Genomic DNA, 20,443 nt, shown 5'->3' with positions numbered 1-20,443 from the left:
CTATGCCTGTCAGCACACTCTGCAACTGGCTATTATGGCACAGGCTCAGACAGGAGAGGCTGGAGGGCTGCTGTAATGCAGGTGGTCTGTTTTAGATTTGAGATACAGTAATGTAAGCAGCAGGTTGTCTAATGAGTTGTTGGACTGGCTTTGAAAATTATTACCAGAAGGATAATCTGTGAGCAAATGGGTTGGTTAGTTAGATAGAAAATGTATAAATTAATGGATGGATGGATGGATGAATGGATGGACTGATTTATAATAGTTGGTTGGCTTAAAGGATGAATGGACTTATGTAAGTATTTAAAAATAGATGGATGAAGAATGGATGGATGGATGGTGAATACTCAAAGAGTCGGACAGTTGGTTAGATGTATAAATAGATGGTTAGGTGGTTGGTTAGGAGGATGGATGGAGGTGTGGTTGATTGCGTAGATATATTGTTTTTACATAAATAGATGGCTTGATAAATAGACACACAAATTGATGCACAAATAGCTTCACATAGATGGACGAAAAGGTTGTTGGTTGGGTAAAATAATCGATTGGTAGGTAGTTGGTTAAACAGATTGTTAGATGAATGGTTGGTTAGGAAGCTAAATATACAGATGTTTGGTTATGTATATGGGCGAATATAAGAATGTATGTCTCTAAACAGCTTGGTTTCATCCTATCTTACTAAACTTATGCCAAACTAGTCCAACACACTTACACATACACTTCGATTGCCCCAGTGCTGACGACCTCACTATCCTCAAGCTAGGTGAGGGACTGTGATTTATTTTATGTTTTATATGTGTTAATTTGTATATGGCTACTTTTGTGTGTACTTTGCACTGATTTACTTCTTTAAATGATATTATGTATATATATATATGATGTGTGCCTATATTACACTATATTTTTTGCCCTGAATGTTAGCTCTAATTTCTTATTTTATTATTATTATTATTATTATTATTATTATTATGGATGATTGAAGGTTGGATGGTTGCATGGATATGTAGCGAGTTGTGTGGCTAAATGAGTAGCTGAATTTTAATAGATTTGAGTTGAGCTGCTGAATGTGTGGATTAATAAGATTTCATGTACACTGTGTAATGATACTGTTAAAATTAAGCATATTAATTAAAGGCTGATTAGCTGAACAGAAGAATGAATAAACAATGGGAAAAAAAACTAAATCATTCACACCAAATGATAAATTTGCCATTTAAAAAATTCAGTACGCATTACAATTTTACACACTGCTGTATGATAGGCACATTATGTGAACATTACATTCTGTATGTGATGTACTTTTACATGTGTTTAATAAATATTGTTGCCCAGCTTTTCAAACTTTTCAATCCTGGCTGTAATAATTGATCTGTCTGGCCACAGCAACAGAACAGAACAGAACAGAAGAGCATGTAATACAATAAGTCCAGGGCTAAATAACCAGAAGCTACTAAAAGGAACTTAATTATAGTAAACCTTAGGTAGTCCTGTGGCCTCTTTCCAAGCAAACGTGCTGTACATATAATACAACAAATGCCACAGAATGAACTCAGATCAAATCTGGACACAGAATAAAACCTGATCTCTTTTTGGGGGCCTGAGACCAGTCCCATAAATTCCATGTGTGTAACTACGCATGTGTTAATACTTAAAATATCTTAATGATCAAATGATGATGGAATAATGTGTATCAACATATGAACATGTTATATGCTAAGCTAAATGCAGTCCAAAGGGGAACATAACACCCCAACTAAGTGATATGTCCGGTAATGTGCATACTAATGACCAACTGGACCAATGGCCATAGCTCGGTCTTATTTGAGGAGTTGAGATTACTACTGTATAGTGAAAATTCATGCCATTGTATGGGTGGTGTTACGAGACACCCAAAAACAAACCAGTCTGGGATTCTAATGTGTTTCAATTAAGTAAAACTAACTAATCTGCACCAAGATTAAGTAGTAATTCAATTCCATATGATTATAAACGTCTTAATCTGACATTCTAGTTTAAAGGCTGCATCAGTTTTATCCAGCTGTGCCATTTATTTAGGTTTGTTTGTTTTATTAGGATTTTAACGTCATGTTTTACACTGTGGTTACATTCATGACAGGAACGGTAGTTACTCATTACACAAGTTCACAAGGTTATATCACACACAGTCATGGACAATTGTAGTGTCTCCAATTCACCTCACTTGCATGTCTTTGGACAGTGGGAGGAAACCGGAGCACCCGGAGGAAACCCACGCGGACACGGGGAGAACATGCAAACTGGACACAGAAAGGACCCGGACCGGCCCACCTGGGGATCGAACCCAAGACCTTCTTGCTGTGAGTGCTGCCCCATTTATTTAGGAAAAGCAAAATGCTTTAAATGAAGAACTGATAAATAATGAACAGACGATGCTTTAAAGTCTCACATCAGATTTCTGACCATGCTCATCTTTAAAATCATTGCACTACCATCAATCACACAACATATCTTCCTCCAGTAAACCTGCTACATCCCAATCTTATCTTACATCCCTCAGCAGATCATTTTCATTAAAGTTTTACACTACGGTATTTATATCTGTCATCTGTTGCTCTCGATTAAAAAAAGCTCATGCTTCTTAGGAGGCATCTGTTTAATTTATTACTGCTCTTACCCATAAATAAAGCCGGGCTATGAGAGCCATACGATACACGACAACATATTAAAATTCAACTTAAAAGTACGTTCTGAAAAATAAGAAACCACACACAGGTGTGAAAACACTTGGCTAGGGGGCAGTCGGGGGTCAAATTCAGTCTGTAAGTGAAATTAAATATTTATGTTATCTGGGGTTTTTATTAAGCACTGAGAAAGTAAACACATACTTAATCAGCTGCCATGATTGTATTCGGTCACAGTTCTAAGTGTTAGTGTCTAAGTGTAAGGATTAGGATTAAAGTGCCTGCTAATATTATAAATGTAAAAGTGTTTGGGTTTTTTTTCACAAACATTGTGGAGACAGGAGCCAAATGCACACAAACTTCCTTCCATCTCGTTCACAGCTGGTGTCTAACAGCCCTCATGTGTGCAGTTGAATTTCTATTATTTGCAGGTATTTTTAGAGTAACATTCACTATCCTGTCCACCAAGCGGTGTAAAGTTTGGTGCCTCACCTGTCACTGCAGTGACTGACTAGGCCTTCTGCTGCTGGGCCTTTACTGCGGAGGGGAAGCCTTCACGCCTGACTCACACGTCTGAATTTAGCCACGCGTACTAACTGCCAAAAACCAAGTCCAAACCCTGTCTGAAACTCCATCTAAACTGCATAAAGCAACGACAGAGCCATAACATCCAACTGGAAATGTTAAGACAGAATAGTTCTCCCATGATTATAACTATAATATCTGTTTGGGTGACAGGCCACAAAGGGTCACAGAAGCAACATTAACCAAACAAATGAATGAACACATGATTCCTGACCACAGGAGAGAGGTGACAGAATGGGCGTGCATTATCACCATGTGGAGCATGTCCAATTACCACAGTTTGCCACCATGGCATGAGAATTCAGTGGAAGACTTTTTCTCACCAGAACATTTAGCATGACGTTCTAAGCAGTCAATCTGAGACAACAGCATTAAGACAGTTTACAGGGCGAGGCCCTCTAGGGGGTCTCAGTGAACCTTGAGGGGGGTCCTGTTGCACTTAATTGAGAAGAGTAAAAAATAATCACACATGATGGGACGGCAAAATCAATAAACAATTGGCATATCTCTTTTCATACAGATCTATTTTAAACTACCTATAGCCTACAGCGGGTCTTAGAGAATTGACAAATTTGATTTGCCCACCACAAAAGTGCAAAAGTCAACATCCGGCGATTACATAAGATTCAGATTCAGCTGTTGATGCAGATCCTGCTGAAGTAAATCAAGGTGAGAAAGCTCCCCATCACCAGTTAAACAGAAGTAAACACACTACATCAACCAAATCAGAAAATATCAAGATATTATACCTAATAAAGCAATATCTCAGCTGGACATATTCTTATCATCTAATAAATCTATCATCATATCTGCCTTACCAGCAGCTACTGTCCTCATAGTCCATCCAGAATTTGAATGGAATGGAATGGAATTTTTCACTAGAGCACTTGCACATTCACAAAAAATCTAAGTCAAACCACTACTTCACTTAACACTGACACGGTCAACCAAAACATGTTATAATAAAACAGATGAGCACATAAAAAGAAGGAATTCTTAACATAAATATGCAGTATCAGTTACTTAGATCACCAAAGGAACAGCACTTAGAAAAGTAGACAGATACAATTATTCAACTGACCAAAGAACACTAAACCAAGCAGTATTAAAAGTAGTTCGAAGTCACCTTAATATCAAAGGTTGCATTTGTGATGCAGTACAGTTCAACCACACAGATTTATAGGATCATAATTTGGTACAATGGCTTGTTATTTGTTTTTGAATTGCATTCATGCCAAACACTATAATTCAACTTGGTGAAATAAATGAAGTGTGAACACTGAATCATTCTTGACTTCAGAATCAAACCAAAACTAAATGTGTGTATTGTTGCACATACAGAATGTTGTATATATTATTTAATTTGACTCTTCCATTCTCATTCAGACCATAGTCACAAGCTTGTTAGTTAAATAAGTTACGTTTAGTCTGTCGGTTTGTGGTAGTTCTGATTAATAAGTGTGAAGAGGATTTAAATTACACAGCACTTCATTTTAGACCCTTACCCGGGAAATGGTGAGAGGCATGTTGAAGTCCTTGCCTCCCTGAAGGCGGAAGCCCCATGGTGAAGGTCCGGGCAGAGTCACAGTGTAAGCGCTCATTGTTTAAAAAAGCTTTATAATACGTTTGTACTTCCTCTAAGTGATTTGGAAAATGGAGATGAAGACGTGGTAGCGGCCAGTAGCCTCTGTAAACAAACAAAAAGTAAAAAAAGTCACCTAATTTCTTCACAAAAAATGATCAATTAAGGTTAACCGAACTACAAGTAATGATACGTAATATGTGTAATAAAAATAAAGAGCTAAAAGTCAGAGAAACAGGGTTCTTGCCTCCTCAGATGAGCCGGAGTGACAGCCTAAGAATAGGTGCCTGGCTAGAGAAACTGATAGTAGCCAGGCGTTGTGGGGGGGAAGGGGGGCCATATATGGTGTGTAAGGGGACACCCAGAATGCCAGGCCTCCCATGATTCACACAGCTAATATAGCCCTAACTTAGGTCAAATCATGATTCTAGGCCTCTTTGCTAAACTAAAAAAGTCCATACAGTGGCTAACAATGTAAAACAAAACACTGTACGTGTGATACTGTGACCCTACAGTGTTCACCAACCTCTAACCCTCATTCAAACGATATATATTAAAAGAATTAATGCATTTAGTATTTATATCATCAATCATTAATGCAGCCCAGTGAAAGATTGGCATCCTGTCTGGAATGTGCACTGCACTGAGCCCAGTGATTGCTGGGAAACCCACCTGGGAGACCCTAGACCTGAATAAAGTTTTGGGAAAACATGAAAATAATGATAATAATCATTATTAACACATAATGAAAATTCACCTGCAATATAAATGAATGCAGAAAGATTAAGCACAAAAAGTAAGATAAAGGTTTAAGAAATAATGAAAACATTTTGATATATAAAGTATGATATTATGGTTACTTGTGAAACGGTTGTCATATATTAAAATGCAGTAGTGAAATCACCTACGATGAGAACGCTTTCTTCCACCAAAGCGCTGAACACACATGTATCCCAGGAATGGTAGGAATACACCCTGGACAGGATGCCAAAACATTGCAGGGGATCACATACACTTAGCTAGCCTGAGGGGCATTTTAAAGCGGACAGCTCACCTACTGGAAAGTTCTGTAAGGTAGACAGAATCATGAGCACCCACAGAAAAAGCCACGAGGACACAATGAAAGTAGACCTGTCACAATTACTACAAACCCCATTTCTAAAAAAAAGTTGGGACATTTTGCTTTTTAAAGAGCAATAAAAGCAAGTTTAACCTTTATTTAACTGAAAAAAGTACAAAGGAAAGATTTCCAACACTTTCACTGACTAGATGAATTGTATTTTGTAAACATAAAATAAAATAAAATTTGATGCCAGCAACACACTTAAAAAAAGTTGGGACAGTGGAAAAATAATAGTGGGCTTAAGAGTAATTCTGAAAAATGCTGTCAACACAGCCATGCAGCAAATCAGTCCTTTCTAATGTACCAGACAGTTGCAATGGGATATAGGTCTGGACCGCAGCACTCTCTTATGATTTTATGGCTTGTGCTTTAGTAACAGTTAAGATTGCCTTTTCCTCCTTTGACCCAGAGGACACAGAGTCTTTTCTATTTATTTTTCAACCATTTAAAAGATGGGCTCATCAGACCACAGCACCATTTCCATTTTGTGTCTGTCCTTCTTAGTTTGAGCCCAGTGAAGTCTAAATGCTGTTGATACATGGCTTCTGTTTTTTGTAACTGCAAATGACAAACTGTGTTAAACTGACAAGGGTTTTCCATTTTCCAACATATTTCAGTCCATGTTCCCAAGGAAAAAAAACGGACCAGATCGATGCCCAGGACTATGGTTTCAGAGAAGAGCAAGTGCCAACAGAGAAGCCACTGCATAGCACAGAATCATTCAATTCACTTTTCTTCACCTGGAGTAAATTAATGCTTAGTCTTCCTACTGCTGTAACAAGTTAATTTCCCTAAGGGGATCAATAAAGTCTTATCTTATCTTATCTTATCTTATCTTAACGAGCCACAGGTGACAAGCAGGTAAGAGAAAGCAGTCGGTCAATCATCTGCCTCCACGTCCCCACTGCTGGCTATAAATGGCATGGCCGAAGGACAGGATTTTGTAAATTGTGCCCCCCTGCCAATCTCCACGGCAAGTGGGCTCAATAAAGTTACAAGCATCAAATTCGAAATTAGCAAATATATTTAAAAACAAACAACAACTAGAAAAACGTATTTTTTTATTATTTAATTTAAGAGAAAGTTTACAAATAACTGCTTTCTGTTTTTTACTTGCAATTTTTCTGCTGTCCCTTGCCAAACAAAGCCTTCCACTGACTTGTAACTATTTTGTGATTAGATCCAACTAATACATATATACAGTACGTCCATTAATGTTATACATATAGTATAAAAGCTAAATAGATCAGAACGACGTGTGTCAGTCAAAAATGTATAATCATGACAGGCCTGGATCCAAACTTCACCCAGAGAGTGAGTAACTGGAACTTTCTTTCCCCATTTATTTCTTTCTTCTGGATGCTGTAACAGTCTAATAAAGCTCCTTCATTACAAAGTCTCTGAGAAATGTCTGTTCCACTCTTCAATTCCTCCACACAGATAAGATTAAGTTAGTGTGCAGTCACAGGGTTCAAACACGCTTATGCATTAGAGATAATCATTTCAGGCCTGCCTGTCCTGCCTAATTTGGGAGACTTCCATTGAGTGGCTAAATTTAGGCCTCTTTGTCAATGGAAGAATTTGAAGTAATGCTCGACAGTTCTGTAATCTGCTCTATTTCTATAGGAATGACTGCAGGAGGATCAAACCGGTGTATAATGGAGATGGAAGAATAAAAACATACAGCATGAGTATGGCATTTTAAAACCATGCTTTCACATCATCATCACATGAAAACCTTCTTCACCTTAAAGTTTCATTGTCTCAGACATGACCAATTGCTACTCCTCCACCCTCACCGTTTATAACCAAAATATAAAAGTGCAGTAACTTTTTGAAGATCCCTTGTAAATAGTAACATTTTTGTTTTTTAAAGACAGAAAATAGTAAACTGTCCTTGCATGTAAACTCCTTGTTTGTGTATTAATATGCAGAGCATAAATCACATGTAGACATTGTTATATACATTGTATACAATTATATATACATCATATACAAGTGGCACATAAATTAATGCAGGATGTAAAATTTCTAAAGCTTTTGCTGTCATTCATAAAAATTAAATATAATAATAAGCACACTGTGGAGAAAAGACACTTATTTAACCTCTATTAATTTTGTAAATATATACACATACACATAATCAGCCAGTAAGCCAAATTCATTTTTTTAAAATCCATTTAAGGGAATCTTAATGTATTCGCCAAGGGGGTAAAATTTAAATGACAATGCTACAAAATATAAGGGTGATTCTTCAATTGCGGGCTCTTTTTACCATCTTAAGTTTTGAAAAATAAAATTAGTAATAATTTAGTTTTAATTATGTCAAGATAATGCTTACATGCTTTAGAGCAAAGGCTTAATGATGGCCACAATTGAATTTTAATATTTCATATTTATTTGCGAAGTGGCATAGCAAAATGTCATTATGTGTTGGTAATGACGTGTTGCGGTAATGACAATTTTTACTTTTTTTAAGAAAAAAACTAGCTAGGCCATGGATTTGCTAAAGCTAGTCAACAGCTAGTACAAGATGCACTTTAAATACATATAAATAATGTGTACATTTCTTTTTTTTGGTAAAGTACTGCCATACTGATGTAAATGGTAATGACGCTGAATAAATATACTCCATGATCGGGAGGAATACATGATCAAATTACTCACATTTCCAGACATTAAAATGTCAATCTTCTCTCATGGCTGGCATGTGCTTCCTTGCAAGTCTGTGTTTCCATGGTTACAACATAAACAAATGTTACCTTCAAATGATTCCCTACAGAAACCGTACGCTGTTGCGGTAATGACGATAATGCTGGGGACAGTAATATATTGCTCAAAAATATGCATAGGTTGTACAAATATGAAAAAAAAAACATTTTATTTCTTTTTAAGTTATTACAAAACTCTTATTGTATTTTTTATAATGAATTGATCACTTTTTAGCATTTTATTAGAGCAGAGAAGTTTTAAAGTCTGGGTTGGGGATAAGGCCAAAGTAGCAAAATATTGATGTTTAAATCATCATAAAAAATAGACATCATAATTATTTTGGTATGTATTTTTTTTTAGTAATGCAATGAATGATCTTTTTAATACCTAAAATATTTGTTTTGTAATAAAGTATTTTTAAGACAAGTTTATAACCTAGGGACGTAAAAGTTCCTGCAATTGAAGAATCACCCATAAATCGATTTCTTACCTTTAGACCAACAGCAAAGTATCAACAAGTTACTTTGCAGTAATACTTGCAGTAAAAAGTACATTAAATAACAAAAACAAATACTACTGTATACTACAAGATTCTGTACTTCAAACTACATAAAACCAGGTTAAATACGGACTGTGCGGAACACCGTGATTGCAGGTTAAATACGGACTGTGCGGAACACCGTGACCGGATATTAAATACCGACTGCTTGCAGTCGCAACCGCAAACAAGAACACAGTTAAGTGTTTATACTAATAACGCTAAACACATAAAAAATTTATTCGTGTTTTATTTTTAAATCAATGTTAAATGTTCATGACGACCGTTAGCTTCGGTGAATGTGTAGCACACCATGCTAACTAGAGCAGGTGCAGCAGCAGCCGCACGTCCTGTTGCTTCTAAAAGTTTAAAAAGTACAATTACTGACAGTAAAGCTGCTCATTCTGCGTCTGTATTTCATGTCTACCTGAAGTGCGAGTCCTCCCCTCTCTCTCTGTACCGCTCCGCTCCCGCTGTGGCCCCCGACTTTAGTTGATCAGATTGCGGGACTGTGGGCACAGAAGTCCGCGGGACGGAGGGACGATACACCGGGCATCTCCATCAACCGCGATCCGTCGGTACAAACACACTCCACCCTGGTACTGACTGGGCATTTCACTAGGTCCAGTGGTCCAGTACACTCATCAAAGGTCATCTGATGCCCACACACACCTTTCACAAAACTGAACAGATATTAAAGACTAAACAGTATAAATGAAATTATTTTATACAGTTTATCCATCTCCTATTATAAAGACAAATTTTTATTTTATTTTATCTTCTTTAAGTTAAATCATTGTATTTAAAAGACGCCGATCATTTTATTCATTCATTTATTTACATAAGTATTTGTTTTACTGCGATTTTACTTTTAGGATTTAACAGGTGCATCCATTAACAATATGTAAAATAAATACTACACAAACCAATAATTTCATTTATTTATGATTACGAGTAATGTGTTTGTAAACTTTTACTATGAACACCAATAAAATAAAAATGATTATATTAAAGCGTTGGTCTATCATTCGAAAGGTTGAGAGTTCGAATCCTGGCTCTGCCATGCTGTCACTGTTGGGCCCTTGAGCAAGGCCCTTAAAGTCAGAATATTTACTAAATCGACTGTATGGGGTTTTTTTTCCTGAAGAACGGTGTTTTCTCATTTTCCTTACTTCCTCAAATTAGCTAATTGTATATTGTCTGACATGAACCCTGGAGTTGTGCAGCACTGACAAGACATCTATAGGTTGGGCAAAAAGACAAGCTTAATCAGGGTGATATTGCTGTTGGATAAACCCTTGTAAAAGATCAGGTTTTACTGACTGCTTTAAAACAATTCAGAAGGAGGAATCTTACTTTATATGACCTAAAATATATTTACTTAGACATAGTTTTAAACTCACACTGATATGGTTTGGAGTTGGAGCACAATACTGTACTAATAATCATGCACACGCTGTGGTACATGACTGTACAACTTTACTTCATTTAACAGTACAGAGTCTTAATGTGATTAAAGAACCCAGGGCAATACTGTACATCTGACAGCACTTCTCAATACTGAATCTTTTCCAGTTTCTCCATAATAACATCAGGATTAACATGACTTTCTAAAGCTTATGTTAAGGGTTTTCTTAAGCTTGGCAAATCAAGTCTATTGAAAATAAACAAAAAGTAAACAATAAATTTTTCCTCCAGATATGAAAAGACACTCAATACCACCCCCTTCCCACCTTCCAACTGCAAGGTTGTTTGTATTGGACATTATTACAGATGATCTGTCATGCTTCTTCTGCTTGTGTACATAAGGAAAAGATCTTGATTGTGAGTGCGACGGTAAATTCATCCACTTAGATGGTAGAAAGAATGAATATAATGACGTGTAGATACATTAATTAACTTAGAATTATGCAGCTTAAGCTCAAAATCAACGTGCAATTATGTTTTCATCAATACTGTTTTTAAAATCTAAACTATTTGTGGAAATGTTTTGTTTTTATATTTGCTGTATTTCCTACAGCACATTGTTTTGCGTTTTGAAGAATAATCATAAATAATAAATATCTATAATTTAAGATAACATTTGATCATTTAAATTCTTATTAACCACTTAGCTTTGGTCAGGTGAACAAATCAAATCTACAACACAATAATGTGTATGATAAAAAGCAAGGGATCTGAGTCATTTCTAAATCTACAGTCAATACTGAGCTGATCTTTTATCTTGAGCTGCACATTTACTGTACAGTAAAGTGTATCCAAAATTCAGTCAGGTAAGCGGACCAAAGGTATTCACTGTGGCGACTCCTAAATATGGGAGCAACCAAAAGAAAATCAATGAGATTCATCATGTAAAAAAGTCTAAGAGGGATGGATGGACTCAAACCAAATGGGGTTTGACTAAGCCATAATTACTATATATACTAGGTGGCAGATTCAGATATGCTTAAAATGCCCCTCCAACATACTAATGTAAAAAAATATATAGATATAGATATTCTACTCTCTGGATTTGTGTAATGTTAAGATCAGTCATTGTTCCCATCAGTTGTTCATATGACAAAAACGTTTTAATATGATTTTTAGTTAATAAAAGTGAGCAGCCTTTGAAAAGAGCATCACCTGTTGGTTGTTAAAGAAAACTGCAGTAAGGTAAGTCCTTGTACTTATTACACTTTTTTTTGATTAGATGTCATTTTGAAAGAACTACATCTGTGCTTTAACTTTTTAACTTGCTTTAACTTAATATTTGTTGAAGGTTTGAACCTTTTTAAAGTTTTTTTTATTTATTAAGATTTAAAGATTTCACAGTTTAAGATTTTATTTTGCACAAACTTTGGTTAAATTCATGACAGGACAGGTTACTGGTTAGTTACTGGTTACACAAGATTAATCAGTTCAAATTTTTAATGTCAAACACAGTCATGGACAATTTTGTATCTCCAATTCACCTCACTTGCACGTCTTTGGACTGTGGGAGGAAACCGGAGCACCCGGAGGAAACCCACGCAGACACAGGGAGAACACGCAAACTCCACACAGAAAAGACACAGACCAGTTCACCTGGAAATCGAACCCAGGACCTTCCTGCTGTAAGGCAACAGTGCTACCCACCGAGCCACCGTGCCGCCCCACTTTTATCTAAGAATGCAGATGCAGCATGTAAAAAAATAACAAACCAACAAACTGTCCCAACTTTTCTGGAAATATGTTTGTATATAAAAACTACATTAATGACATGCTAAAATATGCAAACCATTTTTACTTCACATAAAGAAACAATGCAAAAACAGAAATCAGTACTAGAAGTGTTTCTGGTTTGCTCATGACTAGAGCACATTAAACTTTATTGCAAAAATACAAGTTTCAATTTCTACCACAGCGTTTACAAACAAGATCCAAACTAGAATTCTCTTCATGTTCAAGACTGCAGACTGAACATCTGTATATACATTTTAGTTACATAGTTCAAATTTTTTGCTGTCTGTTTCACTTTTTCAATAAAAATAAAAAACTCCATCAGCTTCAACAAAAATACCTTTCTTAAAATAAAAAAGCAAAAATAAAAAACAATTCATAATCCTTTAAAAGCAATCCTGGAAGTCTATCAATGAATGAACTGGTGTAATCTTAGACCACAGATGTTAATATTAGTAAAAACAATAATTACAACACTTCTGTGACCCTCGACTCATAAATCTTTTTAAAAACTTCGTCTAAAAACATTTAGTCTTAAGACGTTTCTCATTTCTACTCTTTTCCTTAAATACATACTGCACAAAAACCTAAACAGTTTCCAAAAAACCTTTTCTGGTGCCGGTCTTGGCAATATTAGACATTCTATCTCTGACATTTTATCTCTGCTTATATACACACTCACACACACATACACAAAGCTCTTTATAGAAATACTGATTAATAAATATTCAGTATTAGTACAGCATAGAAGAAATAAGACTCTAAATGTAAGATACAGATCTATAGATTATGCAGTTACACATAGAAATAATAAAATATCCCATAATTATAGGAAACATTACAACATCGTTACGTCTCTATTGTAACACTTGTGAAGTGCACTAAACTGGAGTTAACATAGTTAAGCAACAACTAAGTTAAGCTATACAGCATTCATTTATTGGAATACAGGCCTTGTAACGTTGCATACACATAACGTAGCTGCACTAACTGTTCTCACCCATTAAATTAAAGCATTTATATAGATTACTGTGCACCTAAATCATCCAGCTGGATGTGTTATTTGCACTGCATTTAAATGGGTTTGGATGAAATACTGTATTTGTTGGAATACAATATGCACTTGCTGGCCACTTTATTAGAAACACCGGTTCACCTGGGTACACATGCACTTATCCAATCAGCTGCTCATGTTGCAGGAGCACACTGCAATGTAAATAAAATTAGACACTGGTCAAGAGCCTCAGATAAACTTAATATCAAAAATTAAAATGGGTGAAGACTTTACAACCGTTCAGAATACACAACATCAAATCCTAAGGCAGAAAGTCTACAACAGCAGGATCCCCCAACGTTTCACTCTTGTTTGGCCGAGAAAACACTTTTAAAGCTACGTCAGGCACTGTATCAATGTAACTGGACAGTTTAAGTGTTAAACGCCATGTCGGCTCTTAGGTTGTCTTTTATAGGTCAACAAAATAATGGGGTGTCACTATTATGCTGTATGTATTGAAGTTATGTCTATGTATCTATGTATATCCATTAAATGTGTTGCTTTAGCTTTGCTTTTGAAAGCTTTTGACATAACTGGACAGTGGAAGACTGGACAAAATGACCTAATCTGCTCTAAATGTAGATGGTGGGGTCATCAATCTGCATGAACATTGTGAATCCACAGCTGCTTATTGTTAACTGTTTAGGCTACACATCCTGCCCTCTAATACCAACCCAGCATTGTTTGAATAGCACAGCCTATTAAATATTGTAGTTGACCAGGTGCATCCTTTAATGACCACTGTTTACCACCCTGTAATGTCTCCAATCCAGCATTATGTGCCATGACACAAACCACTAAATCAACAGTGCAACTCCAACTGGTTCCATGAATATGACGATGTGTTCAGTGTATTTTCCAAAGCCAATGGAGCACTGCAAAATCTTGTAAAGTCTACGCCAAGTATAACTAAAGCTGTTCCGAAGGTAAACAGGGTTCATACCCAGTATTAACATGGTGTTTCTAATGAAGGAGCCACTGGGTGTTTAGTGTAGTAAAGGCTCACTGATTCTCTCTGGCTGCACTGATTTAAAACAGGCAGCACCAATATCAGAAAAGTCTTAAACTCGGTGATGAATTATTATTTAGATAATGTCTGGTATTGAATTGTCAGTGCCTGTTCCATTAGGGCTGGGTGAATATACACACCATCTCACGATAAAAAAGAGCCTACTGGTAGTGGTATGTCCTTACATTTTATACCACATTATAAAGAGCTGATTAGATTTTCCTATCTTACGACCAGCCCCGCTGGCATGGACTGAAATGTCCTATAGAAGGAACTCCCTAAATATTTATCCATAGGCAATTGCTGCTGGCCCATACTCTTAACTTCTACAGAAGTGAGACGTCTCTAAAGCTATTTATAGACTGCCTTTGGGTCATTGATTGGGATTTCTCTGGGTGAGCATACATTTTGTATGTAATGTATAAATGTTAGTATAATTTCCATGTAAGAGAGCTAAGAAAGTGGACAAGGTGAAGCCTAGTGGTTAAGGTACTAGGCTAGTAATCAGAAGATTGTTGGTTCTATATACTGTAACTGAAATGTAAGTCGCTTTGGATAAAGGCGTCTGCTAAATGCCGTAAATGTAAGAAAGTGAGGTTTCATTAATAGATTTCATTAATACATCACTCCAAATGAACACAAGGTCTATCTATAATCAGATATATAGTAAGACTATGATTTTAAAAGTCTAACACAAGCAATTGTTTGCAAGACTGTTCTACAAAACATTGTTATATTGTAATAAATATCACTGCAGTGATATGAAAAATCACATTAACAAAGCCGACACGTTTTCAATAGGCTAAACCGTTTTCACAATACTAAGCTACACTATATCAGTGTGTTAAGGTACCACATAAAACCTTTATAAATTACTCTGAAATGTCTTGGCACTGAATTAGGGATATGCACTTACTGAGTATTAGTAATAGAAACTGAAACATTAGACTGTATCCAGTATCCACTGTACTATAAAACACACATACTGCCTGGTCTGATTTACTGCTGTATTTTATACTGCGCTCTTTTATAATGTTAATGAAACATTGTGAAGCTTATATGCAAACACGGGACATAAACGTCCCTAAAGGCTGCCAGGTTCATGCTTGTAACGTTTCACATATATGGAATTAGCTTAGAGCTCTGACACAGGTATTGCATTAGGTAATAAAAAAAATCATTAGTGTTAGTTAATTTACATGATTTTCTATTCTCCAGCATGTTGATGAACTGATGGGTTTTGTATCATTTTGGAATGACTGACACACCCCTAAAACTTGTAAGGCTCATGTATGTCATGGCAGTCTCATTATTTTATTTATTTATTTATTTATTACATCTCTTTTTCTTTTATCCCCCCCCCCCCCCCCATTTTCTCCCCTAATCTAGTATCCATTTGCCCAGGTTGCTTTACGCTTCACCCCTACCGTTACAACCCTCCACCGCTGACTGAGGAGCTTCGCAACTGACACACGACCCCTCCGACATGTGTGCAGTATCCAACTGCATCTTTTCACCTGCAAGAGGCGAGTTTATATGCAGATCAATCTTGTGTACGGAGAGCCACACTCTGATCAGCATTATCCCCCAACTCTGCGCAGGCAGCAGAGGTCGTAATTGCACCAGTTATGAGGAACCCTGGTCCGGCTCATCCACTCTGAACAACAGCCAATCGTTGTTCATGTACCTGCCCAGCCCAGCCGGATGGCAGAGCTAAGATTCGATACGATGTATTCAAAATCCCAGCTCTGGTGTGCTAGCGTACTTTACCGCTGCGCCACCTGAGCGGCCACTCATCATTTTTAGTGGAATTCAAAACCATCGTATGGCCTCCTGGATCATTGTTAGTAATCATGATTGACTACAGCTGGTGCCTTTTCTGTGTCTATATGAATAAGAATTGGTTTAACTGCAAGAATCCAAGAACAGCAGCTTTAAAATAAAAAGTACAGTGAATTGCTGGAACACAAAAGTCACTGTCTACAGCCAAGCAAGTTTGGTATAGGCATTAGTTCATTGCAAGAAAGAAGTTCCATTTCCATAATCAGCAACTTGTGCTGATCAGCTTTTTGGTCAAATAATGGCCAAACTCACAACACTGTACCTACCTACTGTCATGGTGATGGCAGTATTATGGTGCCAGTGTAACAGTAATTGGACATGGAAGAAAGTTATCCCCAGAAAGTTTTTTAAAAATTATTCTTAATTCTTCAGCGACAGGCTGCTTCACCCCAAATGTGTGAAGGAACGGTATCACATGTCCTTCCTTCCTGATGCTGTTAGACTTTACAAGCAGCACTGCTCCCGGCACGTCACATACACACACACTTTTCACTTTCCCTTGTCCAATTTAAGATCTCATGTGTAATCACTTATAAATCATATTTTTTCAGAGTTTTTGACTTTTATTATTGGAAATGTATATATTGTTTTACACTGTACTGTCTTATTTGTCTATTTTTTGTACTGAGTGCCTTGCTATCCTATCCCTTCGCTGCTGTAACACTGTGAATTTCCCCACTGTGGGACTAATAAAGGATTATCTTATCTTATCTTGTTTTTCAATAACTCTGTTACAGACTAAGAAGACCAGCAGAAACGACTGAACTCTTAAGACTGCCATGACACACACATCACTAACAAGCAGATAAAAAGTTCATCCTCATGCTCAAATGAAAAGTGTTCAGATGATCAAATATGAACTGAGCTGAGGTGAAGCTATTAAATCATGTTAGCTCACTAGCTTCAGCTCACGGTTGAGTGTTTTGGCACGGCTGTAAACAAATGAATCTGCATTCTAGGTGCAGTCACTATGCTCTTGTAGTTGTGATTGTGTTGTCGAGTTAAAAACAATAACTGCCAGACAGAGTGCGGTGCAAGACACGAGCAGGTACATGCTGCCTTTGCGAATCCTAAATAAATGCAGACGCGCTATCCCTTTTTTACGTATGTACTGTGTTTGTTGTTAACACTGATAATTTCAAGTTAACTATAATAACGTGAGTCTAAACATCCTAACACATGGAAGGATTTACACTGAAATAAATAATCCAATTATTTTTTTGCATTAAGCTTTTTTCATGACACTGAAACAGAACGCAAACGTCGCCCCAACTACTTGTTAGTTTTTACTTAGTACAGCAGGCTGGTAACTGATATTTACATTTTTCACTGGTTTCTAAACGTTCACACTTTAGCTGAAGACTCTGTATAGAAAGCAAAGCAGTAATAAGAAACCCATTCTAAAGACAGATACAGTCAAGGCTCATAGTTCAGTAATCCAAAAATAGACGTCTATATATCTTTAGCGTGAGGAGCATACGTGTGTGCTTTTCGTCCTCAAATAAAACACTGCAGCTTTGATACTAAGCTAAATACCAATCACGCATTGGCAGGCCATTCAAGGAATGGATATAAAATAATAATAATAATAATAATAATTGCCAATACATGGTTAAAACAGTCTGTAGCCAGCATGAGTATTCATAGATCATAAACTCTGATGAGATACCACTCTTCCTCAGTAATGATGTATGTAAAATTATCAGATTGAGAGAAATGGAAAGAAGAAATGAACTGGATGACCCCCCTTCAAACACCTTTTTTTGTTTACACCTTCTGTCCAGTTATAGCCCAGCACCCAGCTGGTCAGCCTGTAGCCTATAAATTCCAGGTAGTAGATGCCCATTTGCTGACCTCTCTCTGAAACAGTGCAGCACTCAGCTTGTTGGTCTGTAGTGTTTAATGTATGCCATGCAGGCCTGACAGTAGGCGCTGACGAATTCAGCCGGGCTCTTCTGGCACCGCAGGCAGAGCTGCATCGGGGTACCGCGGTGGGCTCTCGACGCCTGGCCATCCGAGGGAGCCGTCCTGTAGCTAGCGGTTCGCCAGTCCCCCTCTGGCGGCATGTCCATGCGCGTGGGCTGAGCAGCAGACGAGGCTTGCCTGGGCAGGCTGGCATGCCGAGGCTGGCGGTAAGGAACATCTGCGGGTCTGCTTGAAGAAGCCAGGGTGGCGTAGCGAGCGTCTGTGAAGTTCCGGCCCTCGGAGTGAGCGACTGGTCCAGCTCTGACCGGAGGCATGGTGGGACCGGGTGGCGCAGGTCTCCGGGGTGCCCGAGGCAGCGTGCCGTAGCTTAGTGCCGCGCTGTGGGAACTGTAGCGCGAGAGAGCTTCACCCCGGTCAAGCACAGCCAGAAACTTTTGGGAATCTCCTGCAGAAGTGATATAATCAGAGTCATTATCAGGACATACATGGACACAAACAAAACATCAAAAGTTCTTACATTTCATCAAATTTAGGAGTTAATTAGTAGAAAAAGAACTATTAAAACATTTTCTTAGAAACCAGACCTACAACCCTGCAGATTTTTGTTCCAATCTTCAATTAACATGCACTGTAGCTTTATTATCTAAGTAGTAAATCACTACCAATCACAAAGAGCTAAACAATAACTGTTTCATTCTGACTTAACATGTAGCTCATTCAACCAAATCAACAAAATCAATCTTCTTTTTTGCATTTTTCCCAATTTTCCTCCCAATTTATTCGTATCCAATTTCCTGATCATATTTTGCTACCTCTACTGCTGCTGATCTCCACTCCTGACCTAGGAGAGCCGTGACTATCACACCCCCTTCTGACGCTTGCGTAGAAGCCGACCGCTTCTTTTTCACCTGCACTAGGCAGGTTTATATGGAGATCAGTGTCATCAATTCCCATTAGCCCCCGTCTCTGTGCAGACACAATCGATCAGCCAGCAGAACTCATAATTGCAGCAGTTATGAGGATTCCCCTCCGACATTCCCACCCTTGGACAAGCCAATCGTCTGAACAGGCGCCCGGCCTTCCTGTAGCAGGGCTGAGATTTGAGATTTCGCAAGTTCTTAAAGTCAGCTCTGGTGTGCCACCCGAGCACCCCAATATAAATAATCTTTGAGATTTTTTATTTCATTTTCATGTTTTATCACTGGTCTATCCTGGGTCTCAATGGTCTGGTTTCCCAGAGTTCATGTGCACAATGCAGTAACACAATGCGGTCAAAATGCCAATCCTTTACAGGGTCTTGATAGCCACCTCTTCCCCCCAGCACCATATGGGGGTTCGAACCCTGGATCCCAGCGGTAGGGAGCTAACACATGTGATAATGAAAACCTAAAGTTATACTTCTACTGTTCCTGACCTCCACCAGGTGGATGTTTACTTCAACTGTGAAATAGTGAAAACTATTTGATGTGTTGTTTACACTGGTGAAAGGAAGCTTTATTTATTTAATTTTAAGCACAAGAGTTACAAAACCGAGAAGAATTAGTACAAGGCCCGACCAGCAGGAATGTCGTTTCCCACCAGAATGAACAATAGAGTCTGCAATTCAGTGCTATTATAAGAAACTGCCTTTGCATCACTGAATTTATTAATAACCATCTGTGCAAATGTCACTGTGGAGGATTAAATAAAAGGTTTGAGGCATAATCACAGCAGCTTTCTGTCAATTTCAATTGCACTTGAAATGAAATTTATTTAATGAAGATTTGAAGCAATCAGCTGCAAATAAAATATGAAAGAAATGATGGAATTTGAACTGCAAACGTGCGTTTTCAAGTACAGTGGAACCTCGTTTTAACAGACTAAAAGGGGGAGCACTGGTATGTAAAATGCGATTGTCCAAAATAGAAAGGTTTTTTTTCATGGGGTGCTAAAATATACGAAAACACAGCACTAAAATCCACAAAAGTGCTAACCTTGTGTTGTGTGCCGTGATCGTATAGTGGGAACTCAGAGTATCTATTATTCTGAGTCTAAAGCACTGCTGGTGGATACTAGAGCAGTGCTGGTACATACTTGCAAAAATGAAGCATAAAACACAGAGAAAAAGGCGAGAACAAAGCGAGTCTCCCGACAAATTAAAGCCCATCACTCATGTAAACAGGGAGACGTGCACCGGCTAGTGGACAGTTACTGAACTACTGGTCTTGGTACACT

General features: G+C 37.6%; 2 protein-coding genes across 2 annotated transcripts in view; both read right to left on the bottom strand.

The window, feature by feature from the left end:
* ldb3a (LIM domain binding 3a) overlaps positions 1-9,760 on the bottom strand; it is a 44,224-nt gene extending 34,464 nt beyond the window's left edge. The window contains exons 1-2 of the mRNA XM_062995395.1: positions 9,628-9,760; positions 4,751-4,932 (exon numbers count right to left, since the gene is read on the bottom strand). Coding sequence (XP_062851465.1) covers positions 4,751-4,846 — 96 coding nt within the window. The 5' untranslated portion in view covers positions 4,847-4,932; positions 9,628-9,760. The remainder of the gene's footprint in view (positions 1-4,750; positions 4,933-9,627) is intronic.
* Positions 9,761-17,935: 8,175 nt separating this feature from the next.
* The window catches only part of usp54a (ubiquitin specific peptidase 54a), a 41,861-nt gene continuing 39,353 nt past the window's right edge, over positions 17,936-20,443 (bottom strand). Inside the window, exon 21 of the mRNA XM_062994768.1 lies at positions 17,936-18,674. Coding sequence (XP_062850838.1) covers positions 18,181-18,674 — 494 coding nt within the window. The 3' untranslated portion in view covers positions 17,936-18,180. The remainder of the gene's footprint in view (positions 18,675-20,443) is intronic.

This window comes from Trichomycterus rosablanca, chromosome 5, assembly GCF_030014385.1.
Source record: "Trichomycterus rosablanca isolate fTriRos1 chromosome 5, fTriRos1.hap1, whole genome shotgun sequence".
Taxonomy (NCBI): domain Eukaryota; kingdom Metazoa; phylum Chordata; class Actinopteri; order Siluriformes; family Trichomycteridae; genus Trichomycterus; species Trichomycterus rosablanca.
Note: the sequence above shows the minus strand (reverse complement) of the source record. Positions and strands in the feature narration are given on the sequence as shown.